At 37.7% G+C, this 22,511-nt stretch overlaps 1 protein-coding gene and 1 long non-coding RNA gene across 3 annotated transcripts in view; one reads left to right on the top strand and one right to left on the bottom strand.

Annotated features, from left to right (window-relative positions):
- LOC149317173 (uncharacterized) overlaps positions 1-22,511 on the bottom strand; it is a 139,894-nt gene that overhangs the window by 26,999 nt on the left and 90,384 nt on the right. The gene's annotated exons all lie outside the window — the stretch shown is intronic.
- The window catches only part of CDH7 (cadherin 7), a 177,187-nt gene that overhangs the window by 105,214 nt on the left and 49,462 nt on the right, over positions 1-22,511 (top strand). For both annotated transcript variants that reach the window (XM_089516963.1, XM_089516962.1), the window contains exons 4-6: positions 5,410-5,529; positions 13,532-13,699; positions 16,545-16,732. In XM_089516963.1, coding sequence (XP_089373089.1) covers positions 5,410-5,529; positions 13,532-13,699; positions 16,545-16,732 — 476 coding nt within the window. The remainder of the gene's footprint in view (positions 1-5,409; positions 5,530-13,531; positions 13,700-16,544; positions 16,733-22,511) is intronic.

Raw genomic sequence — 22,511 nt, 5'->3', positions numbered from 1 at the left:
GCTTTCCCTCAGAGGCAGAGATGAAGCCAGGTGCCTTCTGGGAAGAGTAGAGTTCCTTTGTGTAGGGCAGATGGGAAGCCCTACCTCCTGCTTTCCCTCAGAGGCAGAAATGAAGCCAGGTGCCTTCTGGGAAGAGTAGAGTTCCTTTGTGTAGGGCAGATGGGAAGCCCTACCTGTGCTTTCCCTCAGAGGCAGAGAGGGAGCGAGGTGCCTTCTGGGAAGAGTAGAGTTCCTTTGTGTAGGGCAGATGGGAAGCCCTACCTCCTGCTTTCTCCCTGTTTCCCCTTGTCATAGTTGGCAATTTGAGGTGGCACTGAAAACATCCTCACAGCCTCCAATCCCATCTAGTCCATATTTGCCTAATGTTCTTTGCTTATGGCAGGGAGTAGAGAATATGAATTGCCTCTACCAGGAGAATCTCCACTTCATATTCCTATCCTCTGGTTCCTGCTTTCTCTGTCCAATTCTGAGCAACACTGGCTTGGTGCTGCAAAGCTCAGGTCATTTACCATTGCTATTTTGTTGTCTATGGTGAATGTAGATAGCATTCCTAGGATTTGCTTCAACCTCAAAGTGGCACACTGAATGCTCTGCCTTTAATGTGGGTGACCCAGATCACTTGTCCTCTAAGGATGCTTCTCTCATGGTGGTGGTGCTACTGCATCCTTGCACCTCTCCATGATCTTAAGGATCAAGTAGAGGCCTCCTTGCATTGGAAGTAGACTTTTATTTGCTACTAGCACCTGAGCCTTTACAAGTCTTACTGCCTCCCTCTATCCTTACAGGCAGCATGTATTGCTTCAACAGAGATATCACATGATTGATTAAGGGTGCATATACCTTGTAGAAATAATGCCACCTTTTAATTGCTGTAGCTTCATCCTGTAAAAATGTGGGATTTAAAAGGTCTTTAGCCTTCTCTGCCAAAGAGTCTGGTGCCTCACAAAACTATAGATCCCAGGATTCTGTAGGATGGAGCCACAGTGTATATGCACCCACAACTAATTAAATGTCGGGGCAATAAATTGATAGTATTTCTACTGCTTCAGAATATGAATTCAAATAAAAGCAGCAGCAGTAGTAGTGATAATAGTGGTAGTCATGATAGTGGTAGTAGTACATTATGAAATAATTAAATGTATTTGTTAGCAGACCAAAAATGTACATAGATACAAAAGATGGAAGAACTAGTGCGGTAATTTTTCAAAATGTATCACACTGAGAAAGCAAAATAGACACCTTACAACAATAAGAGGTAAGGAGGGGTGGAATAAGTTACCCAAAATACCAGTACAAATAAACTCATGGAGAGATTGTACTCCTATTAACAAATTAACAAGAAATGAAAACAGAAAGTTAGGTTAGGCTATTCAGCTACACACAAAAAAGTGGTAAATGAAAAGAAAGGGCAATCAACAAATACTCAAACCCTCACCACAGATTTCACCAATCTGCTACTGACAGCTGCATCTAGCAAACATATAAAGAGATGCAGGAGATAATTGACTGTGTAATTTCAGTGACTTCAGAAAAATCTTTCCCAATTGGGATTTGAGGGTACTGGTGGTATTTGTGTCCCAAATTGCATGACAGAATTGTCAGTGAGCAAAGCCCAGGTCCCCTACTTCTTTTCCACATCACACCTTGATATTTTCCTTATACGCTCATTGCAAAAACTTTTTTCCCATATATTTTTTCTAGATCTCTGGTTCTGTTCTAATCAGTTTAGATTATGTCTTTATACTCCAAAACCAAATTGGTTCAATCTATTCCTTCAAGAGTTCAGTCTATTCATTAAAAATGTGTTTGAAAGATCCCAGGCAAACCGAACATGTGCTCATAGTGTGCAGACTGTCAACTTAGACCCCTAATTTCCTATCTGAATTTGATAACTAGCAGGCAAAAGCTGGCAAGCCATGACTAGTCATCTAAATGCAGAGTGTAACATTTCTTGTATGCATAGGAAAAAATCCTGCCCCTCTTTTCATGAGTTGAGGGAGTTTTTGGAAACACAAAATCAAAAAACAAAAGCAAAAAGCAACCACCAAACACAGAAACTATTTCTGTCCAAAAGGATTCCATCCTACCATTGATGATTTTTCTGTTTGAGAACCCTGTGCAGTTATGTGGCTTTCCAATTAGAATCCATATACATTCATCTAGAGTCAGTCACCTGTGTTTATGTGTTGTGTGCCTTCAAGTCGTTTCCAACATATAGTGACTCTTAGGTGAAGTTATCATGGGGTTTTCTTGGGAAGATTTGTTGAGAGGAGGATTGCCATTTCCTTCCTCCGAAGTTGAGATCATGTGACTTTCCCAAGGTCACCCAGTCAGTTTCATGGCCAAGCAGGGAATTGAACCCTGGTCTCCAGAGTCATAGTCCAACACTCAGACCACTACACCATGCTGTTCACATCAATAATCTTCCTTCCCCCCCTAAAAGAGAGTACTGCATATACACCCTTTAATCTGAAAAGACTTTTTTCTCCCAGATGAACTTGCTATTGACAGCATTCTGTTTTGGTAGGGGAAGATTATCACATGATACTGGGATCATTCAGGAGTTCATCCGTGAATCCAGCAACAAAGCATTCACGGGGAAGTCCCATGAATTCATTCATGATAGCAGGAATGAAGCATGATTGCGATAGTCTGATAGTGAATCGCGTTTCATTACCGCTATTGCAGAAGCAAGTAGGAATACCTAGAATGCATTGTGATGATCAGAATCCATTCTCATTGCCAGGAACAGTTTTGCTGTGGAGTTCAGTCTTCCTTCGGGCTATGGGGTGCAGGTTAGTTAACCGTGGAAAGTGCTGAAGCATTTTTTTTTTTACTGTCTTTATTTTGTCTGGCTAGAAACAGGGTTTTTGGACATGTGCCGTCGTGCCAAAACGGCGCCTGCACAAAACTATTATTTATGATTTGATAACAATTCATTTATAGATGTGAGCGAAACTCTATTGTGATATTGCTTTTAATTGTGCGATTGTGCGACTAGTGAGATAACATCGAGAACTACAGTGCACTCACTCCTTATGTGCACAAGCCCCATTCAATATAATGGGGCTCAAGCATAGGCGGAATTCGCCTTAAGCAGGGGGTTCCAGAACAGATCCCCCACGTAAAGTGAGGTTCCACAGTATAGTGCAAGTGTTGCTTTTTATTTTCATTGCCGTGATTATTGCGGAATTGGCCATCTTGTGATAATCTCCATCGCTCCATTACAAGAACTGGGTTGGCCTGGGCCCCTGCTCTATTTGACTTGTCCTTGGCATTAAGGAATCTCACTTTCTTCTCCTCGGACAGGTTTCTAATAGAAATTATAAAGATAGGATTTCAATATATATCCCTTCCATAAACCCCCAATTTCTGTTCTCTTCTTTTCAGGTTCACTCACTTACCCCTCCTTTCCTCATCATAAACAGAAACATAACTTTACAGCTGCATCTGGCTCACTACGACTTACTTTTCCCTCTGCCCATATCTTCTTGCTGCTTAGGCATGTCTTCAGTAATCTTCCTGTTTTCCTTTTTTTTAAAAAAAAAATTCTCTAGTAAAATCTAGTAAAGGAAAGCTCTAACCTTCTGTCTGTTTCTTCCACCCATGCATCTTACTGCCCACTATATTTTACTATCTAGGCACTCTGTTATCTAGGCTTAAGTTCCTAATGTTATTCATAATAGGTTTCTTTGTGTTTTGGTAAAATATGTGAATATCTGGTCTAGATGTGCCAGGTTGGCAGCAGCCTTCTCTGAAAGCGTATTGCTGGGGCTACAAAAGGAAGTTTCCCTTAGAATGAATTTCCCTTGCCATTCATGTTTCTGAAGGGCTGAATATGGAAAATTGGGTTGAATATTGAATAGAGATATGGGTTTCAAACAAGCAGGGTAATTTGTTGTTCTGTGAATTCAAGTCGTTTATGACTTAAGGCAATCCTAAGGCTCAAACAACCATACCATGCTGGCTGTCAGCATGATAACAGTGCAGTGCTATAAATTAGACCCAGAGGGATAATAGAAATTATTGGGCAACAGTGGCAAGAGAGAAGTAGACCCACTGAGTGTATCTTGTCTAATGCCAATCCTCCACCACCAAACCTTGAGATTGTTCAACATATTATGACTACAAACCTCAGAAAACTGTTGACTTAAAGAGAGAGAGAGAGAGAGAGAGAGAGAGAGAGAGAGAGAGAGAGAGGGCTTTAAAAGATCTGCCAAAGCCTAGGGGCTGGTGGGAATAGTTTTATATACCATTGTACATGTTATTATTACATGTGTTGGCATGTGCAACTGCATTTATGGTATATTATATGGAGGAGCGCTTATTAAACTAAAACTTAAAAATAAAATAATTTGATAGTATCATTTTGAAATGTGATACACACACACACACACACACATTTCATTAGTCACCAAAGAGTAGTGAAATAATATTTTTCTATAAACTTAATGTTCCTTTATAATATTAACAACCTTCTGCTTCATTTTAGGCATGCAGATTTAGACAGATCAAAACCTTGTATCTGTGCATAGTGAAAAACCACTGTTGTGTTTAGAATGACAATACTGTGATGACTGTATATATAAATTCACAGCTGTACCTTTATAATGAGATAGGTAGCACAAGTCAATTTCTGAGTGAATAAATGTTTACATAGCAAATTACCTCTGTTCAAGGGTTGTCTTGTTTGTAATCTTGTAAGAGAAAGCCAGAGGTTAAGTGTTCACAGCAAATGAACATCCACTTCACTCCAGTCACAGTCCTGGGCAAGGCACCTTGACATAGGTGACTTGAGGAAAGCTTTTTCATGCCACTCCACTCTCATTCCCTCTGTGGATTAGCTGCACACCAGGATCATTAAAGAGCAGTTAAATCAGCAGTTTTTAGCAGAGGAAGGACTAATTTCAGTGGCAGGAAAATAGGTTTAAAAGCTTATTAAAAGCTGTGTTTGTCTCTATTTTTAGTGGCACAACTATTTCTGGCAGTTACAGAAATCTTTTAGATTGAAACTAGAGGTTTACATCAGAAACCCTTTTTAAAATGATCAATACACAAATCCTGTCAGTCTCAGTCAGATTACTGGTCTGCCTTAGCAGGTAATTTATATGCATTTTCTGCAACAAATGGAATAATTGTTTTCTTCCTAGCAATACTTGTTTTTGAAGTTCAAGATCAGGTTAACAATTTATGGAGAATCTGTACCTGCTTGTGAAAAGAAGTCTCAGAAATGCTATGCAACATGCAGGAAATATATGGTAAACATTTATTATTCATGTGCCAGAGTTGTTCTTCGTTGAACCTCTTCCCCATGTTCTAGTGACCAAGGATAATGTTATTTTTCTGTTGTGTGCCATTTTAGCAAATGCACAGTTTGAGAAACTTATTATTACTATTTACATTTTTTAGGAACCTCAGTGGTGCAAGTGACAGCAACTGATGCAGATGACCCTACTTATGGCAACAGTGCCAGAGTGGTTTACAGCATTCTTCAAGGGCAGCCTTACTTTTCTGTGGAACCAAAAACAGGTAAAAGCACTTCTTCTTCCCCTACATACATTATCTTTGAAAAGAAAATAAGACAATAATAATAATAAAAGATATTTAACACTGATAAATTTTATTGTGAGTTCATCTAAATTCCAGGTAGTTGCATATGCTACATTTTTGCTTATGAAGATATTTATGAGTAACTTGAACTGTTAATGGTGGTGTTGCCTAAATTCAGCCTCCCTGTTCAAATGAAATGTACTATTTATTGACAAATGGTGAGAGTCAAGGAGATGACCGTTACTCTTATGCCCCTACTTAGGAAATTCAAGAGGTCTCTACCTAGGTTGCCTATAGCCCTGGTGGTGAACCTATGGCATGTGTGCCCTCTCTGGTACATGGAAAAATGGGAGGTGGGGAAAGAGGAGGAACAGTGATGGTTGAAGCCACTGAAATCCATAAACAGGTGTTTATGATTTTCAATGGCTTCAACTATCACCCAGGACAAAAAAGAGGCATAATAAAAACACTGGTAGACCAGGTAAAATGGATCAGTGAACCCCACTTCCTGGAAGATGAATTGAAGCACCTAGGCTGGGCTCTACAGTCTAATGATTACTCCAGCTCAGACATCAGAAGGGCTGCCAGAGCCAGAAAAATCCACAAGAGTGAAGACAAACAACCACCAAAAGGGAAGATATTTTTACCACACATCAAAGGAGTCACAGACAGAATAGGGAAACTGGTGAAGAAACAGTCTCCAGATGATCTACAAACCAACCAAGAAACTCCAGCAAATGCTGCACTGAGTGAAGGACAGGAGAGACACTCTCATGGCTGCAGGACTTTACTGTATACCATGCAGCTGTGGACAAGACCACAAAATGCAGCATTGAAACGCGAATCAAGGAACACGTGAGAAACTACAGACTGGGTAAGCCAGAAAAATCAGCAGTAGCAGAAGACATTATAAACCATATAATGGGGCATAAAATTCTGTTTGAAAACACTGAAATTCTGGACCATGCCAACAACTGTCAGGTCAGAATGCACAGGGAAGCCATTGAAATCCATAAACACCTGGACAACTTCAGCAGGAAAGAAGAAAGTCTTAAAATAAACAGTTTAGTTACCAGTCCTGAAAAACACCAAAATTAAGACCCAGCCCATGCAAATGAAAACCACCCAGGGTAAGAGGGATTTCCCAGCAGACTATGGATCATTAATTGTATTGTCACCCTGAGGCCTTGTCATTCAACAATAGATCAACACAGAGATTAACATGTAAATAACTTCCTCTTAACCAAGGGTCACACAGTATATATATACCTCACTAACTCCCATATCAGCATTCTCTGAAGATGCCAGCCATGGATGCTGGTGAGATGTCAGGAATAAACTTTTCCAAAACACAGCCACCTAGCCCGAAAGTCCCACAAAAGGCTATGGATTCTAGCCGTGAAAGCGTTTGACTTCACTTCCTGTAGCTCTCAGAACCCCTTCTCCAAGCCCCTGCCACTAGAAACCTAAAGAAGAAGAATCATGTTCCCAGAAAACCCCAAGAAGTGTGATTCCTTTTTTAAAATGAGGTACATGGACCATGTGTTCTTTGTTGATAGTTTTTATTCTTTTATTTCCACGCACCATAAATGTGTTAAATTCTATAAGGACAAAAGTGCATTTGAAAACATTGTAAATATTTGAAATTCTTTGTATCCTTCTTTACCTTTTTGTCATTTCAGTCTCAGTAATTTTTAAATTCATTTTCTTTGCTTCATTTACTAGTGCAATCTCAAATCTTCTGAAGTATCTTGTATCTTTTGAATAAGCTAAGGACTTTTCCTCTTTTTTATCTTTATAATGAGATGTTTCAACACCCAGAATTGCAATGTGTCTGAGTTGTTAAAGCTGACTATTTTCTGAGTGCTTCTATTATCAAAAGCAATAGTACTCTTGTCCATCCCTTAAGTACAATCTTTCAATTAACCATTATGTTTCAGTATGCTGGAGATGGTTGAGTATACTCATTTGTGGAAAATGAATATATGTAATGGTCCCAAAATATGCTGAATAACAGAATCTATGATCATGTTGAAAGAGCGCTCTGCATATACAACTATATGTGCAAAGGGCATTTTTACAGTTATAATTTTACAGTTTTAATTGTACAGATATTATAAAAACATACAATTGTGTTGTACAATGTGCACAATGAATGCTTTCAGAGGCTCCCAGAACAAAACATTTATGTTGCAAGGTATCATCAGTCACACTGCGCTATAGATCCCATCAGTATGTGTCTGAATCAGAACCAAGTCGGAAGCCTGGACAGCAGCATGTCAGAAAAATCCAAGAGTGAAGCATTAGCATAGATCAGAGTCATTCTGAGGAGCAAAATCCAATCTGTATGTCAGGAACAACAAAGATAGCTACAATTGGTTTGACTATGACTGTAGAGACCAGGGTTTGATTTCCAGCTCAGCAATGAAACCTGCTGAGTGACCTTGTGAAAGACATGCTCACTCAGCCTCAGGGAGAGGCACTGGCAAAGCTCCTCTGAACAAATCTTGTCAAGAAAACCCCATGACAGGTTCACCTTAGGGTCACCGTAACTCAAAAATGAAGGCACACAACAACAAGCAGTGTCCTAGGTGCCTCCCCATGTGGTTTCTTACAAGGCTATCCAGTCAGATCAAACTCTGGAGGTGGGGCTTGCAGTGAAATGCAAAAATATCCAGATCTATATAGCCATATTTCTGAGGCCTTTCTGTGATTCTACCAAAGTTCTGAAACACCAAAATCTAGAGAAAGATAATTCAAGAACTGCTACCAACCAGACAAACATTTTTGAATATTCCTTATACATAACAGTCTACAAATAAATTGCATATGTGTGCACACAAGAGTCTAGGGATGTAAATCTTTGCAAATATTCTTTCAGGAAGGAGCATTATTTTCTTCATTGAGAGAAAGTTGTCAAAGATTTCAAAGGTTATTCACACTTCAAGTCTGATTATGTGAAAAAGGCGTGTGATTTTTAAACTTTTTTTGCAGAGAAAACAACACAAGTGTCATTTTCTATTCAGAAATGATGTTTTCCATGAAAAAAAAATACTAGTGTTTTACTGCAAGAAACTTATTTTCTGTTCAAGAAACTTGTGTGTGTGTGCATAAAATTCATACATTGTTCCACACATCAAATTCTGTGTTTTCCATGTGGGAAATTTGTGCCATGCATAGAAAATTATTTCCTTAGTGTGAAAAATATGCTTTTTGTGTGTGTAGAGTCTTGCTTGTCAGGATTCTCCTTGCCAGGGTTTCCTAAATCTCATGAAAACTTTTCTTTTTGTTATTATTGAATTTTAAAAATTATTTTGACTAGTATTTTATAATAATCTTTCCCTGAGACACTTTTTGAGCCTTCCAATATTTCTGAAATAAGAACCTTATATCCACCATGATCTAAAAATACACTGAAATGAGTAAAATGGGGGGGGGGGGGTTCCTCTTTTTTTTGCTCCTGGTTCCCTCTGGATACCCACATAAACTGCCAAATATGCAGTTTTTAGAGATTTCCTGGAGAGGACATTCATCATCATCTTGCCAAAAAAGTTTGAAGAAATCATGGGCCACAGGAATAGCTTTGGGGACTCCATCAGTCTTCAGGACCATACTTTGTCCACGCCTACTTTGTGTAAATGAAATGTACTGGTCAAGAGAATTTTGGACAGAGAGCCTTCCAGCATTTAGTTTTAGTGTTCATAGTTCTAAACAATTTCCATTAGCAGAATTTGCCCTACCATTAAACAGATGCTGAGCAGAGTAATTACACTTCTGTACTTGCTGACTCTCAGCTATCCCTTTCTGTTGAGGAACCAATCTGTGTGTACCCCATGTCCTGTTCGCTCCTTAAAATGACCTCCTTTAGCCTTGGTGGATGGTGCTATTCTGTTGCCAGTATTTAATTGGGAGACCAGTCAGCATCTGTGGGATGCAGTGCCATGTTGTCCTTTATCTCAATATGCCAATTGTCTTGGACTTTCCCTGCCCACTAGTATCAATTATATTCAGTTCTTCTTTACACCATATAATAGTGGATCTGTCCTAGGATTTTACAGGTATTTCTGCCACTCTTTGTTAGCATTATGATCATTAGAATCTATGATTTAGCTGTTGAAGGTGGAGCAAAGCAGTCCCACAATTACCTTGATTATCCATAATTTTTAATTTGGTGCTTCTTGTCCTTCCCTCAACAGATCACGAGAATGACTGTTTTCTCTCTCAAACCTGTAGTCAGCTTTGAAACACCTTGTAATAAAACTAATTAAAGAAACAAATACAATTGGCCCTCCTTATCCACAGATTTTCTATCCATGGATTCAAACATACACGGCTTCAATATTAAAAAAAGGATAAATTCCAAATAGCAAACCTTGATTTTCCATTTTATATAAGGGACACCATTTTGCTCTGCCATTATATTTAATGGGACTTGAGCATCCATGGATTTTGTTATCCATGGAGGATCCTGGAACCAAACCCTAGCAGATAACAAGGTCCCACTGTAATAATCTTCATATAGACAACTCACAAACCCATGAAGTCAGAATATGATATATCTAGGGACAAAACATCAAAAATAGTACAAGGAAATGAATTGTGTTATTACATTTTTGCCTTTGCAATATATTTAGTATAGACCAAATACAGCTATGAAATCTTTTTTTTTTTTCCCTTTCCAGCAGAGTGAAAATGAATGGGTTTCTCTGAATTCAGAAGAGGAAATAAATAAATCTGGAACTAAAAAGCTTAGAAACATCAGATGGGGATATAGAGGCCCCAGTGCACCTCTCAGTTATAACTATATTTTATGTTTTCTCTGCTTGTGACATGCAGTGGTGGTGGAGTAAAAGCCTCTCTCTCAGAAATTCAGAGTTGGCAGCTGTACTGCATAACAAGCATAAATAGCTGTAAAACCTTCCTGGTTTGAGGAAGAATATTTATTTGTCTGATCTTTATCTGCAGTTCACTTTTCTCTCCCTTCCTTTCTCCCCTCCCTTTTAAATTTCAAAGCATAATTACTCATGGCACGGAGATGGCCAAATGGATAAATCTGTAAAACTATTTCAGATAACACAGTGCTTCAATTACTACATCAAAGCTCCCTAATTACAGTGAGTGCTTTAGAAGTGGTTATTGTTTTTTTAAAAGACGATATTAGCTAATTCAAGATAGCTTCATTGAAATACCTACTGTGATACAGGATTATTAATGGCAGCAAGATTATGAGGGGTTATTTATGATTTAACGATTAAAAAAACCCCTCACTCTGAATGGCTACTAGATTGCAAAAGTACTGCTGAAATGTTGTCTCTTTTCCAAACCTCAGCTTGATGGTAGAGAATCTATAAAAAGGCAGGGTTCCTGATCAAACTGATCTATTTTGTATAGATCTCAGATGCTAATGAATCTGGACACAAATCACATCAATTTCCAGCTATCTACAATATGGAGTTTATCACACAAGCGAAATCCCGTGGGAAAATGGGATTTAAAGGAGAGTTAAATTGGAGAAAACCCAGAAATGCCCAAAGTTTATCACACAATGTTGCTGTTAATGTGAAATAGCGTGAAGTTAAACCAAAGTTAAACTGGAGAAAAATTGCAGCTTTTTGCTTTCGGGAAATTCCGAAAATAAAAAGTTGGTGTTTTTCTCCACTTTAACTTTGGTTTAACTTCATGTTATTTCACTTTAGCAGCAATTTGGTGTGATAAACTTCCCAAATTTGCGGGTTCTGTTTACATTCTAATTTAATTCTTGTTTAAATCTCATTTTCCCACAGATCTCACTAGTGTGATAAAGCTCAATGATATGGAAGATTATGTGTCATACATAGGACAGCGTTTGTGTACAGTGCAGAAAATCCATATGTCATATAGAAATACTTTAACATTTCTGGAAATGTTGATGACATAGAAAACTCTCCACTTATCATTCCACATTTTCAGAGACAAAATAAAATTATTAATTCAGTCCTTCATTTCCTACCCTTTCCCCACCCTTGAACCACTTGATAGCACATAAAAATAGATACAAATAAATATGTGCATTATTTAAAACATACAAAATTAAACTATAATTGAACTGTCAGTATAATTAAACGCTATGTAAAACGAATCCATTTAGAAGCAACAAAAAAAAAAGCAAATTATTAAAGCCTTTTCCCTCATAAACAGCTGAGTGTCAAAGGCCTGTGAGAACAACAACAAAGTTGGAGCATTTGTTGGCTCTCTATATGAGGTGTTATGGAGACTGGGAGGAGCCACCAGGAAGATTCGATTCTGTGTTCACAGCAGATGTAAGGGTGATGAGATGGAGAGAAGGATCTCCTTTAAAGAGCTAAGAACATACTAGAGCCCTAGTATGTAAGAATATAGTTCGTCAGAAAATCCAAGCCCGAGTCATATTGAGGTGGGGGGATGCAATACTTACTTTTTGGGTGTTGTTCACAGAATTAAAGTATAACCTTACAAATATATTGTACTATGTCTGGGGGGGAAATAGGTCTGCGGTGGCAAGGCTGAAAAACATTGGTGAATGGTGTATTCTGAATATGCAAGGAGGAACAGGACTGCTTTTTGTGTCCTTTGACTTCTCTGGACTCTACCAACCCATCCTATTTCTAGGCTGAATCTGCATTGCAGAAATAGTAGTTTCACACCACTTTCATTGCTATCTCTCAATGCTATTGAATTCTAGGATTTGTAGTTTTGTGAGATAAGTAGCCTTCTCAGAGAGGTCTGGCACCACAAAGGAGTACAAATCGCAGAATTCCATAACATTGAGCCATGGCAGTGAAAGTGGTGTCAAAAGGCATTATTTTTGCAGTGCACATGCAGCCTTAGTATATAAAGGGGTGAGTTCACTTTCAAGGAAGCCTTCAGGAGCAGCCATTCACTTTTTAAACAGGTTGCAAGTATGTGCTTATGTACATGTGTACACACTCAGATACAAATACTCTTTAGCATATTTGTTGTTATGTTGTTGTTGTTATTGTGTGCCTTCAAGTTTTTTCTGACTTATGGTGACCCTAAGGTGACCCTATCGTGGCATTTTTTAGGTAGGATTTGTTCTGAGGTGTGTTGCCTTTGACTTCCTCTGAGACTGAGAGAGTGTAACTTGCCCAAGGTCACCCAGTGGGCTTCCATGGATGAACAGGGATTTGAACCTTGATCTCCAAAGACATACTCTAATGCTCAAACTACTACACCATGCTGGCTCTGTTTAACATAATAGTTGCTTTTGAAAACAACAATGGATGAGATTTTCCCCCCATCAACACCATTTTTGAAGGAGCCGTGGTGGCACAGTGGTTAAATGCTGGTACTGCAGCCACAACATTGTGAGTTTGATCCCAGAGGGATCCAAGTTGACTCATTCTTGCATATGTACCCAGCTTGTTGGGGGCAATTGACTTAGAGATTGTAAATTGCTTAGAGAGTACTGAGTGCACTATTAAGCAGTATAGAAATGTAAGTACTAATGCTATTTTTGGCATCCAGTCAGCTTTTGAGGAGTCATATACAGTCGGCCCTTCTTATACACGGATTTTTTATATACGGATTCAAGCATCCACGGTTTGAAAATGTTCAAAAAAAGTATTAATTTCAAATATCAAACCTTGATTTTCCATTTTTTTTTATAAGGGGCACCATTTTGCTATGTCATTATATTTAATGGGACTTGAGCATTCATGGATTTTGTTATCCACGGGGGATCTTGGAACCAAACCCCAGCATATAACAAGGTCCCACTGTAATCAGAAAATTAACCCAGATCTGTGCAAAGTTTAGAGAATGTTAAGCTTCTGTCGCTCACTCATAAATGTTATTCATTGTTATAAGGGCTGTGTGTGACATTTTCTGGATTATGCACACTGGAATATGGGCCACATCATTCACCTTACTCCAATATAATTTTGCTTCTTAATTACAAACATTGATACCACTGCTTTATTGTAAGTATTTTGGTATATTTCAGGTATCATCAAAACAGCGCTTCCCAACATGGACCGAGAAGCAAAAGACCAGTACCTTCTTGTCATTCAAGCAAAAGATATGGTTGGTCAAAATGGGGGTCTTTCTGGGACCACTTCTGTCACTGTCACCCTTACAGATGTCAATGATAATCCTCCACGCTTTCCCCGCAGTAAGTGTCTATAGGTAATAATTAAGGAAGCCAAAATTTCAAACTGTTCCATATTTATTTTACTTTGTTACATGGAGGAATGCTTAAGGACCATGTAACAGAGATGTAAAGTTGGGATTTCATTCAGCTTACCTGCCATTTCCCATTATGGTTAGGATGGAAATCCAGTTCTAGATGAGAGCTTTGGGGTATTTTTTTACAGCCATCAATGGCAATGGATTGTTTGTCTGTTATTTAAAGTATTTGTGTATCCTCTCCAACCCCACAAGTGTTCCTGAAACAATGAACAAATAAAATCAGTTAAAATACAAACATAAAAAACATTCTAAAAACATATTAAAAGACCCTTTAAAAACTAAACAGTCCAAAACCAATCATAGAATCCAGTTTTAGAACAGTGAAAGCAGCAATTTCAAATACTCAAAGCCATGCAGAACAGCAGTGTTTTGGCTGCCTACCGGAAGCTTAAAAGAGAAGGGGCCAGTTTAACTTCCTTGGATAGGGAATTCCACAGTTGAGGCAGTGCTAAAGCCCTAAACCCACCAAACTAACTTCACAAGGTGTTGGGAAACAGGACAGGGTCTGCCATGAAGATTTCAAATTTCTGTTAGGTCCATATGGAAGGAGGCCGTATTTCCAATATCCTGGTCCCAAGGTGTTTATGACTTTGTAGGTCAACACCAGAACCTTGAACTGGGCTTGGAAACAAATAGGAAGTTAGTGCAGTTCACCCAGGTCCGATGTTGTATGGCCTCTAAAATGCAAACCTGAAACAAATTTGACTGCTGTATTTTGCACTAGCTGCAGCTTCTGAACACTTTTCAAGGGCATCCCCATGCAGAGCTCATTTCAGTATTCTAATCAGGAGGTAACTAAGGCATGAACCACTATGTTAATTATCTCCCAATAATTTTATGAAGACTATGCTATAAACCTTTCTGGTAAAAACATATGGTTAATTTTAATTGTTTTTGCTTATCCCAGTATTATGTGGTTCATCTTTGCCTGAGTCATTCAAAACCTATTTCTGAAGTCCTATTTCTGCTTTCTCAGTTGCAGATATAGCACATACATATAGTCTGGCATACATTTTAGAAAGTGGGGATAGGGATGGGGGATGGGGATAGAGACTGATAAAATCCAGAACAAATCTGAGTTGTTCTTTCCATTCTAACCATTTTCTCACTTTTGAACTTTTCATCTCTGACCAGTTTTACAATCACTGAAACTGCTCCACTCATCAGTTTGTAAACTACTTAAAATTTTTGCAGCTGACAGACTTTGGACCAATCGATACCTAAGAGACTAGCCTAGTTTACCTCCATCAGATTCATTGCCCCCACAGTCCTTTAATGTAAAGAATAAAGTCCAATGCTGTTGTTATTCCTGAACATCCAGATTTCTTGGCTAGACATTGTCACCTATTTTACCCGACACATCTATACTTTCTAAAGCCTTATGTAAATGTTGCATGTGTTTGTTTGTGCATACATGCCTCTCTATTGTTTGAAGTCTGCTTCCAGTCAACTTTATGATTGAAATACATCTGTTTTTGATGGAAAGAGGCAAGATATGTATCACTGTGTCCTGGATAGCTGGATGCATAGCTTCTTCTAATCTTGTGTGCAGTTCACATTGTTCAAGTGTCTCTTTCAGGTACTTGTCTTCCTCCCCACCCGCATCACAGATGCACACAGTTTCATAAAAAAATCAATCTGCAGAGAACTAGAAAACAATCTGCCCTCAATTTACTTCCTTTGACCGAAGTGCCTCATGACTAAACCAAGAAGGGGAGAAAAACAAGTCTGTTTATAGACATCAGCTTCCCTGTTTATAAAGAAATTCCCTCCTCTTCCTGTGATTTTTTTCTTGTAAAGCCATTGTAGGAGTGAATTAGACTAATGTGAAGAACATATGCATGTCCAGTCTGGTCTCTTCTCAAGTGGGTGTGAAAAAAACAAACCAATCAGAAGCAAGAATAGCAACTGAATTCTTTCCCCCTTTGAATTATTTGGGTAATAATAGAAAAGGGAATCAGTTTGTGGAAGTGAGAATGTAGTAGCTTCAGCCTACATTTTTTAAAGCTGCATTTTTCATCAGTTTTAGATTCAGCCGTAGATTTCTTTTTCAAGAAAGAAAAAAGATGCCTTTATGAAAATAGCATTTATCTCAATTACTTGATGTGAAGAGCCAGGGAACTGTCTCATTAAGACACAATTAGGTTTTATCTGTGATCTTAGACATGTATTTATTACTTTCCATTGATGACAAAAGGCATACACAAGACAAATTAGCATTGACTGGTCTGCTTTGGTTAAAAAAATGTTAGCAAATATGTTTACTTGATGCATCAAATGCTTTCCTGGATTTATATCCAGTATATATAAGTGAGAGCATTGGAGGAAGGGATTTAACAAACCATAAACTGGATTTTGTGAGTATGTTTCAGAGTTGATATCACAGAAGTTGATCAGTGATTTCTGTATGCTTCCTCCTCCTACATAGCAGTAGGCCATTCAAGTGGACAATGAAATCCACCAATACCTTAGAACACCATTACCTTGCAAGTGATTTCTGTGTCTCATGGGGCCAAGGCTAAACTACTAGACCAATGTGGTTGCTCCTGTGTGTGTGTGTGTGTGTGTGTGTGTGTGTAATATTATCAAATAAAATAAAAAATAAAATAAAAATAACAATTCTGTTGAGAGGGTAGGACTGGAAATCCAGGAAAAGCATCTGTTTACAATTACATTTTTGCTTGTATTTTCTTTAGCTTTCAAGTGATGCTGTTAATTAATTGATTCATAGATAGATGAAAATCCAGTGACCATTCTGAATTTTATAGGATCGTATCAATATAATGTTCCTGAATCACTGCCTGTGGCATCGGTGGTGGCAAGATTGAAGGCTGCAGATGCTGATGTGGGACCTAATGCTGAAATGGAATATAAAATTGTGGATGGTGATGGCTTAGGAGTGTTCAAAATTTTAGTGGACAAAGAAACACAAGAAGGAATCATTACAATACAGAAGGTAATCTCAAATTCATTTTGTCCTGTTTTTTTTTTATTCAAGTAAGTTAGTGTCATTCTCTATAGAAAGAGACTACACCTGTAAAAAGATAGATATGCCCTATTCTAGAACATATGTAAGCTTGATGCAAGTCACCCTGGAAAACTATTGAAATTTGATGTATAAAATTTCCAGGAATTCACTCAGTTACCCATTGACTTGTCCTTTTCTCTCTTTTAACATTAATACGTGGTACAAATATTTCACTTAAACACTTTGAACTTGTATTCCTTGTTTGGACAATTTGTTCAGAACACACTTTCAAACTAGTTAGTGAGACGTCCAACTCCATCTCCACCAAATTTCCCTTCTTGGTTATGATATAAAATCAAGTACTTGAGAGAGAAAATCCAGACCTCCACCCATTTCTGCTGTCTCCTACTTCTCTCAAAATTATTAATGAACTCTTATGAAGACGTCTGAGGCAGAAAACATCATCAACATTCCCCTCCTCCTCATCTTCTACTTTTTTTAAAAAAAATCTAGGTGGCAGGAGCAGGAACATTGATGTTGATAAGAGGTAAAAAGAGGGTTTCCCCAGACTTTCTGCCCCTTCCCTCTTGTCCATCCTGCCAGAGTAAGTACTGAGATACTAGACATGATGTGATTTTGAAAAGATTAATTCATTGCTTTTGAAAGAACTAGTCTTTCTATAGTCTACTTGTGCCAAGAGTCACCTTCTTCTTCTCCTTTGTCCATCATCCAAGAGCAGGCAACACAAGGAGCAGTAGAGTAAATTTTAGGAGAATATTGAATTTTTCAAGTCACTTACATACTAAGTCAGGTGAGCAATTTTTTATATAGACAGACCTGAATGAAACACCAAAACTCTTTATTGTTAGTATTATGCAGTTTGCAGATAATTAACCCCACCCACACACACACCTTTAAAATAATTTTAAATACTATCCAGGAAACAGGGGCATGAGAATGCTTATCCCTCCCAGTGCATAGAATCTACTTCATGTGTATCAAAACTGCATATGAACTGCAGCCAATCACTATCTCTATGTCCAAATAATAATGTAGTGTAATGTGTTTGAACATACTTCTTCACACTTTATGAATGGGAATATAACTGCCAAGTGGAGAATTTTATACTGGAATCTCAATTCACTATATATATAAAACAAAGCATATTTCTTATCCATGTGGCTTAGTAATAATTGGTCAGTGCCTGGAAATTTTATGATAACAAAGAGCAGCATGCTTCCCCCTCAGTTTACTGCCTCCAGCCCTACTGGACTGCTGCTGTTAGCCCTGAAGCCTTGGGGCAAAAGAAAGGCATCTTTGGAGCATTTTGCTGGGTAGCCATGTATTTGTTCTGTTTCTACTCTCATAACCTAGCCGTTGACTCTCCTACATATAAAGTCAAAAGTCTGATCAAAGGTATAGAAACCAAGCCTAATGAGGAATGTCTGAGGGAGTTGGCTATGTTTAGCTTGCAGAAAAGAAGACTGTGAGAGGTGACATGATAGCCATCTTTAAATAAGTGATATCATGTACAAGATAGAGTGAACTTGTTTTCTGATGCTCCAGAGACTTGAATATGATTCAATTTACATTTTAAAAAAATCTACCTACCTAAACATTAGGAAGAACTTATTTACTGTTAGAACTGTTCCACTGCAGAATGCTCTGCACTTGGAGGGTGATGAGGTCTCGTATTTGAGAGTCTTTAAACAGAGGCTGGATGAGCATCTTTCAGGAGTTGTTTCTTCCAACTCTTAAGATTCTATGATCCTAAGAATACTGAAAGTGACCTCACATTGTATAGGAAAACAACAATTTCCCCCTATTTATTTTATTTATCTTTAGCTTTCCATAAGGCAACACATAGGGAGCTTATTGTTAAATATCAGATGTGATTTCAATGAGTATCATCAACAGGATAGAGTGGTGACAGTAAGCATATCAAAATTAATATGAAAGTATAATGGATGACAAGAAATGAATTGTTGTTTTGAATTACCAAGAAAATAAACTCCATCATTTTGTAACTGGACAGACAAAAGAAGGGAGGAGCATCTGACTTCCTGATTTATAAAATGGACATCAGAGGGAAAATTGAGTTATTCATTTTAAATCAACAGTCGTCCTCTGTATGAAGGAATGTCTACTTAGCCTGGTTAGCTGGGAAGCTGGGAAGATAGAAATTTACGGGTTCTTGAGATAAACATATTTATTCATTAAATGATTTTTTCCCATCATATTTTCCAATATAATTTTTAATAACAAATTTGTTTGGATAACTGATCCATTATTTTTTTAAAAAAAATGTTATGAAAGGTTGCAGTGTTCTCTCCTTATTTCTTACCTAGTAACCTTACTTTAATACTGTATAATCTTATAACTTTATCATCATTAATATATAATATTGTTTATTATATATTTCCCTCTGAAACCAGGTGGTTGGCTCTTAAAACAAGCTCCTTGGCATCTTGTTCATTTGAGGGAAATGCTAGTCTAATTTACTGGCAAAAAGAGAGACTCAAAAGAAAACATCTGTTAATCCAATAACAAGGCTTTCAAAATAATGTGTACCATTGATTATTTTACTCAAAATTTAACATATACGGTAGTTATTTTTTTAAGTCAGCAGAAAATTGCTTCCTATAGGAAATAACTGCACATCAGGGTTTCCCCTCCCTTTTTGTATGGATGACTTTTTTTTAAAATTTTCTTTGGACAAGACAAAATGCTCACTGTTAAAAAAGAAGGAAAGAAATCTGAACGTATGAGGCACAGGATCTAATCAGATAACACTAATGCACAGATATTAATGAAGCTGTCAAGCTCCATTCACTTACTGAAAGAAGCACTGAAGTATGCATTGTCCTTTTAACCTTCAGGGCTGTTGTAGTTATTTTTGAGATGTTCAGCTTGCTGTTCTAAACTGAACCCCATATTTCAGTCCTAGTAATGAAGGGATAATCCAGAAACCAACTAAATGATGATTGCTATAAAATAAACATTAGTGCCATTGGATTCAAAGTGCAAGTAAGAAGCCAATGTGGTGTAGCATCTTTATAACCCAAAGGATTTTTACTTGTTTAGCATAAGTCTATTTTGCTTCCCAGCATAATATTAACCTAGGATTTTATAGCAGTGCTATGTATGAGAAAATCAATAAAACTTTTTCTTTAAAAAGACCTTTAGATCTGATTATTTAAACCAGTAGTTGGAAGCAAGAGGCCTGTCAGAAAGACTAAGTCAACCAATTAAGTCTATCTGTCAATCAGTCCACAGTTAGCAGCGCCACATAGAGTGGGAAGGAGCTAGAAGTAGTGCATTGTAGCCTCCACTTAGTGACAACTGTACAAGGGTTCCCCTGTTTCTGACAGCTGTTTCTTGAAGGAAACTTGAGAGAAGCTACCTTTAACCCATTCTTTAGCTCTGCTCCCCAACTCCAGTGATGTCCCACTCACCAGGAGTATTTCAAAGCTGACATGTGCTTGGCTGGGTCTGAAGGGAGCCAGGGAAAAGTGCACTGCATCATCCAATAATTTAATTGATAATCCGCCCATAATAGACATTGCTGGCTATTTAATGGTGATGCTCTTATGTGCTGACACATTCTGCCAACGTCCTAGAAACTTCATGCATTTGGGGAAATCCATGTGATTATTTGACCTAAAGTTGTATTCAAGTGCTTTTACAATAGGGTAAATATGCGAGGCTGTAGAATCTACCACCCCACCACCTCCATGTATCTATCTGTGGGAGTTCATTGTCCATTGTGTGTTGTTTTAGTGCTCTGAACTATCCAGCCAGCCTCAAAGGAGTCTGCAGGATCTCCTTTATAGAGAGTCACCTTCTGTATGTTGAAAATGGAAAGTGCCCTCTTGCTTACATATTTATTTCCCCTACTCTGAGACCATATGCCTAGAGCTTAATACATGCCCATTTCCAATTCAGGAGAGAATGAAGAATTAATAAATGGTCAGCAACTGTAAATTAAAGATGCATGTTCTGAGCCAAGTGACCATTATGGTACAGTCAGCAAAGTCTTGCCTCCCTTTGTATTTTGATTTAGAAATTTCAAAGAAAGAATTTTAGTCTCTTTAAAGAAAACATGCAGTATTTAATGACTTAACAAGTATCTTTAAACCAGCCAATTGGTTTTAAAAATGGAGTAGGGTCCTTCAGGAACAGGTGGAGGGCTTCAAGGAATGCTAAAGTAAGGTTCAGAGTCTGCATGTGGCCCATTGTCTGCACTCTTCCCAATTTTAGATCAATAGTTGCTTAAACTCAGAATTTCTGGTTCCAAGGTTCAGAGCCACAATAGTATATGATGAAATTGATTTTTGATACTTTTCCCCATATGGTATGTGTATGCACACACTTAAACTGACATACGGTTAGATTTGTTATTTACTGTGATATAAACAATTCCTACAAATAAAACTTGATTGAGAACTATTAAAATTTATGGACAGGTAAAAAATGAGTTTTTCATTTGTAGTTTGATCGACTAAATAGCTAATACAATCATAATCTCGTGGTCTATATAAATGTAATGCAATGCAGTTTTTACCATTCCTTTGATTTTTCCACATTTCCACACTCTGGAACTGGAATGGATTTCATGATCAGTCCTACTATTTGATGTACAGACATTTCTTGGCACTATGAAAGTAGAATTTTTTTTTAATTGCAGCAAAATTGTTAGGTAAACAAAATCAAATTGGCTCTCGCTGGCTGCACAAATTTGGAGCTTGAAAAAATGGCACATGGGGAAAAAAGAAATTATGTGACAAAAGCTTCTCTGGTGTGCTGAAATGAGCATTGAACTTGTTGACCTTGCTGTCAAATGCTGGGTGTACTGCAAAGCCAGCAGTGCTTAATGCTCTGAGATCTCCATCACCAAAATGAAGTATGGTCAGGACAGGAGCATGGTATGAGAATACTTTTCCTTGGCAGTGACTGGGAAATGAGTCAGCTAAGAAGATGGAAGGATGAAATACAGGGCCATTCTAGAGGGCAATCTGTTTTAGTATGCAACTAAAACTGGGGCAGATATTAATAATCCATCAAAACAGTAGTATCAGCAATCAGCTGAATTAACAACTGAAGCCATTTTAAAACAAGAACCTGACTACCATGTTTCAGAATGGCCTAGTCAAAACACAGACCTCAATGTGATTGACAACCTGAAGGAAAACTTGAAAATAGCATTTCACCAATGGACTACATCCAACTTGATTCATTTGTAACAATTTTGTCAAGTAAATTAGATGTTTAAAAAATGCATGAACCAGGTGCACAAAAGTGATTTACATAAGACAGCTTGTGTCTGAAGTTGCTGCCAAAGTTCATTCAACTAGGTATTGACTTGGGGATGGGGAGCAAAAACATCTGCAACCAACAACTACTAGTTTGAATTTGTTTTCTTCTATGCTGTAATAAAAATATTTTGCAACTCCACAGCGTTGAGTACTAATACATCACTCAACAGATACATATCTGTACACACCTTCACACCTCTTTTCTAACCCCATACCGTTGGTGTTTATTGGCAAAAACTAGAAGAGAGTTTTTCTTCTCTTCTATGCTTATTTCATTGTTTCATGTGATAATGAGAAATTTTAAAAGTTTTCACTCTTCTAGAGTGAGATGTGTGTGCTTTTTTAGTGTATTGTTTTTATTCATATTTTAAGACTTGGGGTGAAAAATTCTCTTGGAGAAAATATATTTGCATAGATGTAATAAACACAAAAATGATTTTTTAAAAGTGCTA

This window comes from Sceloporus occidentalis, unplaced genomic scaffold, assembly GCF_023333645.1.
Source record: "Sceloporus occidentalis isolate IW3139 unplaced genomic scaffold, rSceOcc1.0.p SCAF_3, whole genome shotgun sequence".
Classification (NCBI taxonomy): Eukaryota; Metazoa; Chordata; class Lepidosauria; order Squamata; family Phrynosomatidae; genus Sceloporus; species Sceloporus occidentalis.
Note: the sequence above shows the minus strand (reverse complement) of the source record. Positions and strands in the feature narration are given on the sequence as shown.